The 12,284-nt window shown below is 43.3% G+C and overlaps 1 protein-coding gene and 1 long non-coding RNA gene across 2 annotated transcripts; one reads left to right on the top strand and one right to left on the bottom strand.

Moving 5' to 3' along the window:
• Positions 1 to 4,388: 4,388 nt before the first annotated feature.
• Positions 4,389 to 11,844, top strand: LOC148334419 (docking protein 2-like). Its single transcript, XM_088299362.1, has 7 exons — positions 4,389 to 4,510; positions 5,040 to 5,118; positions 8,701 to 8,837; positions 8,922 to 9,032; positions 9,146 to 9,227; positions 9,353 to 9,525; positions 10,791 to 11,844. The coding sequence occupies exons 1-7, from the start codon at positions 4,454 to 4,456 to the stop codon at positions 11,682 to 11,684; spliced, it is 1,533 nt and encodes a 510-aa protein (XP_088155488.1). The 5' UTR covers positions 4,389 to 4,453; the 3' UTR covers positions 11,685 to 11,844.
• Positions 9,222 to 10,233, bottom strand: LOC148334420 (uncharacterized). Its single transcript, XR_015844146.1, has 2 exons — positions 10,160 to 10,233; positions 9,222 to 9,450 (listed from the first exon to the last, which is right to left on the bottom strand). It is a non-coding gene; the product is annotated as an uncharacterized LOC148334420 (long non-coding RNA).
• Positions 11,845 to 12,284: the final 440 nt, after the last annotated feature.

The following is a 12,284-nucleotide window of genomic DNA, read 5'->3' as shown; positions in this document are numbered from 1 at the left end:
AGAAGCCCGGCCAAGTGGAGTTAATTCAGCACACACCGATGCATCGTCTCTTCACGATGCGTCCCTGTAGCTCTCCATCCGGCTGTCCTGACATCTTCCTCCTGTTCTTTCCATTTGTTCCTTCAAGCACACTTTCTCATTCTGCTCTGCTGGCCACAATTACATTGAGACGCATGTGGTGCATATTCCCTGTCGGAAAGTAAAGCAAGTTGATGCAAGTTTGCCATATGTGACCAAAGTGGGCGTGGGCGTTGATTGAAATGACTTTAGTGCAGGGGTGGGCAAACTTTTTGATAGGCGGGCCACAATGGGTTCTAAAATTTGTCAGAGGGGCCGGACTAGGAGCAGATGGATGGAGTGTGATGGTCACCATCGCAGCATTTTAAATGAAAGTGAACAAAAGCATGACAACAATTTATATGTCTTTGAAAAACCACAGCATTTAGAAAATAAAACATGAACAGGGTTTATTCATTTCACTTTTTTTTTAACCTGGGGAACATGCTTGTTTTGCCACCATACAACAATACAGTGTAATTGCACATCGACTTCAGTAGGTGGCAGTGGCGCTCTCCTTGCCCAATATGCGCAGCGAGTATTAACTCGACGGTGTCGGTTTGTTTTGTAACGAAAATGCGATTATTTATAGTTGTGACGCAGAGTGGGTGGGGGGGGGCGAATTGTTTTCTTCTTGTTAGGGGGGGGGGGTGTATCAGCAGTAATCGCACAACTGCACGATCATTAATTTCAACCCGAAGCGTTCTATGAATTTGTTTCATAGTGTAATAAACAATTCTAATTGTTTGTTGTGCAAAATGTGCACGTATTGTAAAACACAACTTTGATGATCCTCCCACAATACTGTCTGTGGGTTTTTTTTGTGGGGGGGGGGTGTAGGGGGGATTTTTTGAGTGTTAATAATATAAGCGTTACCATTTATAACAATCTTATACGCTACAATAGCGCGCTTGTCAGACGCAAATTGTAAAAGCATTGAATCCAAAAGAATTCTTCCTCTTCTGAAAATAATCAGTGATCGTGAGTTTTGGTAAAAGTGATTTTCGTGATCATCTCACAGAGGGCCGCGGAGAAAGAAGTGAGGGAAGCGTCGCATGGATGCAGGCAAGGAAGAGTGACAGAGTGGCATGTTAAAGATGACAAGGAACATCGCAGACGGCCGTCCCGTTCATCCAGACATCCTCATCATCCTAATGTGAAAGATATGAATTAGACATTAGGTGCTGGGTATTTCCGAGTGGCATGGTGAAACTTTTAACATTTTCTGGCAGATGCCTAGCGCCCCATGCACCTGTTCTGAAACAGCGAGCCAAATTCTGGAAGGTCACCTTCAACATGAAATATGTTTAAATTAGAAGGTTGCATTTAGAAATGAAGAAAATAACATTTTGAATTCCAGATTAAATTGGTGCGCCGACTTTTTATGTGTTACGTAACACGCTAGACGGTCGGAGCTTTCTGAATGATGCTTGAAATGTGATCAAAGTCACGTTTGTCGTCACAAATAGGCCAGAGGCCCCCCGGCCTTCCCTCATCGGACGCATCCTTCATGTCAGCCATTTCATTCCAATCTAATGTCACTTTGCCTCTGCCACTTCCAAGGATGAAGTCTCAGACAAGCCCTTCTTTTTTTTTTTGCTCAGAAAATCTGCAGATAATGTGAGCACAAAACTCCTTTGCATATTTGCATGCTGACATTAGCATTTCCCTCAAAGCACTGCTGTGCTCAGTCTGGCGCAGCCTCCAGCATGACTGTTGACTCTTCCAAAGTCCTTTTAAAGCACTAAACAGTCAGATTATATTTTTTCATCTCGCTGTGCCAAAATCCTGCAGCTGAACGGATGCAAAACTGCATGTTTTGTTTTTTGCTAAAGTGCAATTTCATGTGTCATAAATGCAACCAAAATAGGATTTGGGCGGTGGGATTAAATGTGACAAATGTGAATGTTAATTTGCCCCATTGCAATTTTGCGCATTAATGTAGCGCCATGAATAAAGAGAAGAGACATTTGTGCCAACTTGTGTGAGAGCATGCTTAACTAGTGGACATAAATAGCATGAGAGGCTAAGGAGAGAGAAAATGCATTATTAACGTACCTCATTACAGCTCACGGTGAAGCACAAGAGTACAAGGCGCAAAGCAAACAGACTTTTTCGCATGATATATATATATATATTAGTGCTGTCAAAGTTAAAGCATCACCTATGGAGATGAATTAAAATTCTATAAAATTAGAAGAGAGTTGATGTCGCAAAAGAAACAAATCATAAATATGATCCTGATTTCTTGATTTTTGGTTGTTAGGCCAGCAGAGAAGGCCTTGACCGCCCACCACCGCTGTATCCCCGCGACTGGTACTGCCTGGTCCACAAAGCAGTGCTGGGTCGCAGACCAACGTAGCCTTTGCAGTGCCCCTCGGCTTATGCGCTGCTAGCTAATATCGTACCCTTCTTATGTTGTTTCGACAACAATCAGCGTCAGTGCAAAGATGCATACCACGACATCTGACATGGCACTTTCGATTTTTTATCTATTTGTTTAACCTATAAAATAATAACACGTCACATAGCGCCGGCGTTTGACAAATGATCGGCTCCGACAACGCGGCACGTACCCCGAACAGCGAGCCTTCCACGCACGCGGCGTAGCGCAAGTGGATCTTGAAAGGTGACCTTGCTCCGAGGGGACGATGATCCTCATTGGAGCCATTCGGCAACTGACAGTGAAATGCTCAACATGTTACATATGATGTCGTTCACACGCGTACGCACGCGTTCATCGACCACACAGCCTTCCTTCGCTCATGACCTCATTTTACGCTCCACATAAGAAAACGGTACTTCGTCCGCCGGTCTACCAGATTTTTGGGGTCATTTTTTCCCAAAGAAGCCTCCAGCTGCTACTTTGTCACGTGTGATTTAGTTCCACCCAAAGCTATAACTACGTCAACGATAAAGAGATGCGCTCGTAATTGTCGCTCGGCCAATCCGGAGCACTTCCAAGAATGATTTGGTGGAGGTGAAATCGCAATCGAACATCCGCCGTGCATTTTTAGGAAAACGTGGAGCCGAAAACGGTTGCGCTCGGAGCTTCATTTATTTAGTGAAGACATGCTTTCTCACTTACACTCCTTTTCCAAGAATATATTTATTCCCGCCGTTTCAGAGAGGACAACACACGAACGGAGGCAATAAAAAGATTGTGTGATGAACTTTCAAACGCTCGGTGAGCTTTACATATCTTGTCTTTGAACCGTCACTCCTTTTTTTCGCCGGCATCCATGCAGAAGAATTATTCAGGAATTATGCAGGCTGGTATCCTCCTCCGACTTGGTATCGCAATTCACCGATGCGCTTCCGATGGAATGAAGAATGATAAAAATGTATTTAAAGCGGGACGAATAGATCAGTGGAAGAACGTCAGCAAGGATGTCATAAGGTCGAATGACCTCAATCGCTGGATGAAAAGATGCTTCATAATCACGTTTGTTAATTAAGATGCCATGACGCAGAAAAAGCCAATCTGTCCACAAGACAAGATCCGGGGGCAATTTATGGCAAATGAGTCTTTCTGGTGGAAAGAGCGACGACGGAAACAAATGTTCACACGGTCTCGCGTGTGGAACGTAGGACAATGAAATGGTCTGAACGTTGCCGCGCGTTTCGGTCACGATGGACACGCTCGGCCGTGATTCGCTCGTCTTTGTGCTTCTGCATCCGCTGCTCCGTTCAACATTTTCAAAACGCTTTCTTGAAACACACCTTCCGTCTACAAACGTCGTTATCGGCGTTGTCGTCGCGCCACTAATAATGGCCTTGCATTTCCAGGTTTCAGAACTTCCCCATATTTTTGTACATTTGTTTTAACCGGAGCTGGGCAGTCCGTGCTGGGAGCGAAACGGTCTGGCCCAAATCTCAACCATAGGACGGGTTACTGACTGGCAAAAAATGGTCACGTTTCCAGCCCCGGTATTAACTTTTGGCAATGTGCATTCTTTGAGATCGTTTGGTGCGACATTTTGTTATATTTGTTTGCCTTTATATAAAGTATAAAGCACCTTTTACAGAATGAAAAAGGTCTTTTATACTTTTCATTAAAAAAAACAAAACAATCCCAACAAATGACTTTGATCTTCCCCAAGTCAGGCTCCGATAGAAAGCACAATAAGGAAGAGAAAAATACATTTTGTAAAACGCAACATTTGATGATGAATAATAGAAACATTTGTAGTGTGTGTATATATTGTGGATCTTAAGTACTCTTGAACGAGTTCCATTTCCTCAACACACTTCCAGGTGAGGCTCATATTACAAGCATTCCTGGATATCGACACGCCCTTCCGTGACAGGGAAAAACAAAAAAGAAAAAGGCCAACATGAGCTGCTCACGTCTTTATTGAATCCAAAGATCCGTAATAATGTTCGTGCTTCCTTGATGGACTCTCACACGAAAACCGGAGAGGTTTACTTACAACCTCGCAAAGCGGGCAAAGTAAGTGTGTGGCGTCGTTTATTGACCTTCAAATGAAATTGATGAAGTCATTTTGACAAAGTTTGCCTGGAAATACTCTGGCGTTACGTTTGTATTTGATTATTGAAACGATTGGGCAGGATCATTGGAACGGCACATTTCATTCGAAAGCTCACTTCACAAGCAGAGTAATTACATTGTAATAACTTGAAAAGGCGACTTTGTCAGTTTCATTATGATCCATTCCTTTATTGAGCAACAGAACAGTTTCCTTCTTTCCTTTTTATTCCCCTGTCAAACGTGCACAAACGTGTTGTGCAATTGAGCCGAGTCCGAATGAACATGTTGGAACACAACCAGTTTCTGTGATACCGATTCCTGCACAGACAGCAGATTCTTAAGACACCACAGGGAGGGAAAAACCTCATCTGTCCTTTAATTGAAGAGAAATTCTAAATAAAGTACTACAACTAAGTCAAATCATCTCATCAAATGTGTCCTCTCTCTTGTTGACAACATTGTTAATATGGATTTTTCTCTTTTCTTTTAGAAATGGAAGCCAGTGTTGTTGTCACTGGTGCCGCCCAGCAACAACGGAGTTGGTCGATTGGAGATTCAGTTTATTGGAGGTACATTGATTCAACTTTTTTTTTTTTTTTTTAAATCTATCTTTCGAGCACCAAAATGTGCCCTGCGATGGGTTGGCGACCAATTCAGGGTGTACCCCGCCTCTCGCCCAATGACAGCGGGGATGGGCTCCAGCAGGCCCCCGAACCTCGCCAGAAGATGCGGTTCAGGAATGAGCATTGATACTTTTTATTTGGAGTGCATTTATCCTCTATAGCACAGGTGTCAAACCCAAGGCCCGGGGGCCATATCTGGCCCGCCACCTCATTGTATGAGGCCCGCAAAGGGCAAATCCTGTGCGTCAACTTCCCGTTTCGAGCACATTTTTTCTTCACGTTTAACAACATTGAGATATATGATATTGCCATTTATTAATCCTAACCTTTTAAAATAAATTGAAAAATTGTTGAACAAATAATTACTTAGGAGCTTCTGATTTCCAAACTGGCTTTTCATTAATTAGTTGTGTGTATGTGATAACGTACGGTGATCATCATACATTTATATGGGTTGACAGTCATAACAGCCCTCCAAAAGAAACCAGAACTATGATGTGGTCCGTCCACAAAAATGAGTTGGACACCCCTGCTCTCTAGCGTTCGTACAAACTTGTGTCCTGGCATCTGAGAAGATCTAAAGGGAAAAACATTTTGTGGCTATTAAAGTTCACACCCTGATCCCGGCTTCTAGCAATCCTATTGCTTAACACACACACACACATGTGGCTTTTCAATCGGAATGGTGACGTGAGAAAAAGCTGGAGAAAAGCGGACTTTGACGTGCCGTGTTTAAAATTTAACAAGCAGTTTGAGCCATAATTCAAAGTTTTTTGCAGCATGTGGCCCATTTTGTAGCTCAGATAATCCAGATCATTCGGCTGTGGGCCGGCCAAAGCGATAAGTTCTGAGCACAGTTGTGACACCAATTGGCTTATTTTTGGGCCCACAGTTGGCCCAAAATGTTTTAAGAGTGGCCAATGAGTGAAACAATGGCAGGTGGCCGTTTTTACCCAACAGGAAAAGACTCAACACGATAATGACTAACTGGAATTGCCCACAAATCAGTACTTTTTATTTGATTTCTTTCTTTAGCAAGACGGACAACGCCTTGAACTGACCAGCAGTCAGACACGGGGCAAGTATGGGAGAGACAGACAATCCTTCACATTCACACGGTGACTGAGTGGGAAGTGAGACGGCCCTCAACCACCACACTGTCGGTTACGGCTGCATTATTAGGTCATGGTTGGATATTCTTTGAGGTTTCGTATACAAGTCATTTGCCTCAGTACATATACAGACGTAGGTGGCTACTGGCTGCTGATTAAGAGTGTGTGTGTGTGTGAGCCACAAAAACATGCACGCAGCAGCAGGGTGAGCAGTAGAAGATGAAAAGTAAATTTGACAGCTTAAATAGACCCCAGGATTGTGGGGATGGAGTTATGTAAGCTCACCGGATGCACATTTTCTCTTGTTATCTCTTTGTACTTGCATGCATGAATTGTTGCTGTCCACGTTACATACGATGAGTCCAATAATCCTGCAAACAATCACATATACAAATTAAAACGTGACTTGCAACATTTGTGGGCAAAGAGGAAAGAATGCTCCCCCCTTGCAGAAAATGTAGTCGGCTGTGCATGTGACCTTGGCAATTAGAGACAACCTCACTTTGCCGATCGTGCGTCGGAGTGTGACCCCTCCCCCAGGAGTGACGGGGTACTATTCATGTTTACAATTCGAATAATTATACCGGATTTTCCGTACTATAAACCGCTACTTTTTTCCTTGATTTTGAACCGTTTCGATAATACAACGGTGCGGCTTTTTGGGGCGCTCTGTAGTTCAGAAAATACAATAAATTTAAAAAAAATTTTTCCTGGGTCTGTCTGTTGTAAGGAGCAAAGTTGTTGCCGTGTTAAAAGGCACAATCTGTTAATATAGCTTTATGTGCATTCACAGGACAAAAATCATTCTGCACATGCAGTCAACAACACATTTTTGAAAACTGCGGCTTATAGCTTAGTGCGGATTGCATATTGTTTTTTTTCCCCCCAAAAGAGTTGCTGCGGCTCTTATATATCTAACGACTACTGCAGAGAACACCCATGCGGAACTCCAAAGTTGTCTGCATGTCTTAATTCAAATTTGTCATTTGCTAGCAATGCATATGAATTATGAAAATGAAATGTGCATTATTGAGTCAACTTTAGATACATAAATGAAAACATTCTCACTCCAGGACACAAAATAATACGTTGTGTTGAAAGCATCTGAAGACAAGTCGTCCTTGCACCGTAAAAATCAACACAGACTGCAAAATATGTTCATCGTTGTGATCGTTGCAGTTGCTTGGAATGGGCGTTGTTCACACAATTCCCACCAGATTTTCACTTTGTTTTCACCCACTTACATGTGTAAGTACAGTACGTATGTGCCAGAGGAACCTGGAAATGTATAAGCCGTATTCAGCACAGACGTTCCAGTACACAAACGCACATGCTTGGTTGGTCTTTCCTAGCTTCCATTTTGCATCCTCCAATCAAAAGTCGTTCTTTGTGTTGTCATGAGCTCTGAGATGCAATTTCCTCTCTTCATTCTCGTACATCTTCTTCATGTATCCATGCACACGGATCGATGCTGTGACGCCCTTTTAATCCTCTCTCCCTCTTGTCTTTGAGTTTCGCCATGCTGGACTTTGAATGAGAACCTGCATTGTCAAAAGCTTTTTGTGTCTTGACATCAGTGGTATCGATCTTGGTTGACGAGCTGGCTTTTGGGATTTCTAAGAGAGTCTGAATATTAATTGCGTCCTTCCATTCTGAGACTTCTTTTCATGGCTTTGTGAATACAAACAACAGTTTGAGCCGGTTTGGTACGTTGGTAATCAAGACACCACCAAGTGCAAGTGCAGCTTTTCTTTTTGTTTTTCTAACTGAACTGCAAATAGTACTCGGCATCAATTTGAAGGAACTTGCGGAAAGGAGGAGCTCTACATGCTTCGTGTTTTATTCTTCCCATCGATAATGCACTGAAGTTAGAGTCTCGCCGTTCCCAACTAGTTTTCACGTTGAGTCTCACTTCTGATCGATGCATCTGCCCGCTGGCTTTAGTCATGATAGAAAGATTTTGTCCTCTAACTTCTCAGGCAGTCCTATAAAGGCATAACATCCATTTGTAGAGCACAATTAATATTTAAGGCATTGACGAATGCTTTACAACTGCATCAAATGACAATCAGGTCGCTAAAATGTTCCATGAATAAAAAGAAAATACAAATGAATTCATTGAAAAGCAAAGAGTGCAGATGAAACCGGCTCCGTCGGGTGCTTTGCGTTTAAACAGTGTCAGAGTTGAGGCCTGTGTCGCATCCTCTGGAAGAATGTTCCATATTTTAGCAGCATCAACTGAAAAGCAGCCTCACTGCGCTTCGTCCCGACTCTCGCGACTCCCCACGTTCTCAGTGCCAGAGAGTGTTCATATGGCTCTTCCATGTCCGAGATGTACTTTGGCGCCACACCCTGAAGACGCGTGCGCACCGTGCAACCGTGAGTCTGAAATCATTGTATTTGTCTTACCTTGCAGGTGGCAGTGTCGGAAGAGATCACGTTGCAGGGTTGAAGAAACATCACCAGCCTCAAGAAAGCAAGATCAAAGTGGTCAGACTCTCCGAGCTCATAAGTGTCCTGAGACTCCCACCAAATGCTGAAGCCTGTCCGATGGTGCTCGTCATTATTGTGTAGCATTTCCAAATCGTGTACTATGAAGGAGCAATAGCTGATTAAAAATGCTGAGTCTGCTTTCAGGAAAACATGTCAGCTTTTTGTGTGGAGTCACAGGAGAGAACAATGGTATTCGCCACGCAAAAAGATGACTGTATGGACTGGGTAGAGAAACTTTGTCAAAGAAGCTTTCAGGTTCGACCATAAATTTGATTATGTTTGATTGCTGTCAATGCTTTTCGTTTTCATACTCAGTTTCCTCTATAAACAAAAACGTTTCAGGTTATATGATGCTTCTCTCTCCTCAGAAGCGCGCTGGATCAGACGTGAATCGGCTTCATATGGAGGAAAATCAGATATATGCAACAACAAATGACGAAAACAACGACTGTAGGGTTTTTATCTGCACCAATGACACATTTTTGTTTCAACGCTATGTCCCCAGCAGGAACTTTGCTGACAACATCAAATAGTCTTTGGGTTTTTGTACACATCTTGTTGTGCCCTGTTTCCAGCTTCCGATTTCTGTGTGGCGGTGCAACGGACGGAGGCAGCAATGCGTTGTGGACTGCAGGGATCATACTGGCTAGAAGTTGGACAAAAGGCTCTGCTTCTGAAAGACACCCAGAAGGTCAACGTTGTTAGACAGTGGCCCTACGAACTGCTGAGGCGATATGGTAAAGATAAGGTAAGGGCTTTCAAATGTCGACAGGATTCCGAGGAAATTACACATTTAATTGATATTGTTGGAGAGCCTAGGGCTGACTGTATAGGTGACTCGGCTCAAATGTGATATGCTCTTTTCACCCCCGGGTGTCAGTTAGAACACAAGGATGCATTCAAGATCCACGTGGGTTGGCAGTTTAATGGTTTCTCATCAACCAGCATGTAACAGCACAGGCAACAGGCGGACAAATATGGGCACAGGTAGAAATGATGTTAGGATATAGATGGAGAGTGCATGGCTGTGTAGGTAAATGTATGCATGTAGGAATGTATGTGAGTCTTCGTGGGTATGTGTGGAGGTGTGTACGTGTGAGCGTGTGGTTCTATGACAGAAGAGAAAACGACACATGAGTGCATGGCTCAATAGTAACTGAAGAACGGCAATGAGACATGCATTGACTTTGCGACACTCAATAATGGCCGATTACGGCAGTGGACGGCGCGCAATGGCGGCAGCAATAAGGAATGCGCACTGCCCCGTAACGGCAGACTTGACGTACATAGATGTACAAAACTAAACAAAGGAGTGCGCCGTAGTGGAGGACAACTTCCTTTATGCAACACTATAAAGGATACAAATACACAAGTGTACTTACTTGAGGTCAGGAACGCACACGAACATTGAGGCATCGAACACGTCTCATGCTCGTGGCTGTCAGCTAACAACTGCTACGCAGTAACCCGTATGCAGGTACTTCTCGCGAGAGCTCGGCACTAACGCGATTCTAATCGTACGATAAGAACGCAAACCACGACGACATCCAACCTTTCTAACAGATATGTTTTACATGACATGAACATGGACAGTAATATTCAAGCTTCACGCCTATGCTCTTGAGAAAAATAAAGAGCTGTAAAAGTCAGAATCACTTGTCGCTAGATTTTTCTCACCGAATGTACTGACTCAATAAAATGGGTCTGCAGCGCCCTCTAGAGGAATTTAATGGCCCACTGTCTCAGTACGTTTGATGTAGGGCTACAGAAACTGGGAGGCATGTGCAGCAACTCGAGATGTACAATAAAGACTTGGTAGCTAGTCCCTAAAACTGGAATCAAGTGTGTTGTAGCGGGGAGGCGTGGAAAACAAGCAGGACAGCGGCCCTCGAAGAACAGGTTTGAAGACCCCCTGCCCTAAAATGTACAGGAAGTGATCTTTTTAGCATGGCCCTAAACCTCATTTGAAATGATCAAGTAACGTGAATTTATTTTTATTTAATTTTTTACCAGGTGACCTTAACCATTGAAGCAGGAAGACGATGTGACAGCGGTCCTGGAACATTCACCTTTAAAACAGGACAATCTGAGAAAATCTTCAACCTGATTCAGAGTACAATCAAACAAAAGACTTTAGCGGTCACATCAGGGAATCTTCACCAGGAAGACGACAAAACTTTAGTAGCCAACATACAAGCGCATTCCCCTCTGCCCGAAATACCGGATCTGACCAGTATGGCCTCCATTCTGGAAAAGACAAGTTTACAACTAAAGACATCTGCCTCCCCAGAAAACAATACGAGATGTCGAGATGATTCCGCTCATTCACCGGCTCCAATCACTCTCATGCCTCTCCCAATGGTCCCAGTACTTGACAAACCCTCTGGAGATCTTCAAGTTTGTCAATCTGAAGCGGAATACGCCAACCCAGCTGACTGCATCCGAAATGTACCAAAAACTCAAGTTACCGTCTCTCACGTATATGTCGACCCCGCAAGTATTCTTCCCCTTCATCCTCCAAGTTCACAAGAAATTAAGAACGCCGTTTCAGACTCATTCACCAAACACCCTTCCTTCGTTGTCAGTCACCCAGACTCTGTGTATTCGGAGGTATATGATAAAGTCAAGAATGAGCCAAATAGCAATTGGCGTGAACAACAAGCAGACGACGAACCGATTTATACTGTGCCTGTACGCAAGGAAGATCAAATTTCTGCTCAAGTTGAACCCAAAGCAGACCAATTTGCCCACCTCTATGCTCAAGTGAATAAAACACCTCCATCATCGAGTCCCTCTTCAACGCCACCTCCCCCCTCTTCTTCATCCTTAGGCAGCAGCATCGCTGCTACCGAAATCTCCAACACCTCTCTTGATGACGTCATTTATGAAAACCTGGGCTTCATTTAGCTCACTTGTTTGTTGCTCATTGCAAAACTCTGACAGCGGACTGTCCAAAATGTTCAATGCATGTGTAAAAATGTAGATTGTCTGGTCAAAATTTTCACGTTCAGATGTGTCTACTATTGTATGTATTCAATCTGTTTTAAGCCTTTTTAAATAAAAATGTTAATTAAAAAAATATATCGTGTCGACCAAGAATGTTCCAGTTCGGGGGGCAGTCTGCTTTCCACCCGATATCTGCTGGGATAGGTTCCTGCATCCTCCACAACTATTTGCATGATATACGGCGTTGAAAACGACGCGACAAATGACAATAAATTATTACAAAATAAAAAAAAACACAAAGCGACCCCCAACGCCACCATCCCTTCTTAAAAAAAAGTTCATCTAACTTTAAATGAGAAAGACTTGGGCCCAAGTATTTCATGCTTTTATGTCGAGAAAGAGATAATAATTATGAATATTAAATATTACTTTTGTTTGTTGGTTATCAACTGTTTTGTGAGAGAATGCAAGAAGTGACGAGAAGGCCTGGTCAAAGCGAATGGTCTTTTGTAAGCAGTTGTCGCCTCCTGCTGGCCATGGAGGGAAATCACAGGCTACTCA

The sequence above is a fragment of the Idiotropiscis lumnitzeri genome, chromosome 6 (genome assembly GCF_059441095.1).
Source record: "Idiotropiscis lumnitzeri isolate Australia: NSW breed Sydney's pygmy pipehorse chromosome 6, RoL_Ilum_1.0, whole genome shotgun sequence".
Lineage (NCBI taxonomy): Eukaryota > Metazoa > Chordata > Actinopteri > Syngnathiformes > Syngnathidae > Idiotropiscis > Idiotropiscis lumnitzeri.
The sequence above is the reverse complement of the archived record's forward strand: the minus strand, read 5'-3'. Positions and strand labels throughout refer to the sequence as shown.

Excerpts from the sequence above, each read along its gene's own strand:
- LOC148334419 (XM_088299362.1), top strand. The coding sequence starts at position 4,454 with ATGGACTCTCACACGAAAACCGGAGAGGTTTACTTACAACCTCGCAAA. Across the intron at positions 8,838-8,921 it reads ATGCTGAAGCCTGTCCGATG|GAAAACATGTCAGCTTTTTG; the intron begins GTGCTCGTCATT and ends GTCTGCTTTCAG. Across the intron at positions 9,526-10,790 it reads GGCGATATGGTAAAGATAAG|GTGACCTTAACCATTGAAGC; the intron begins GTAAGGGCTTTC and ends ATTTTTTACCAG.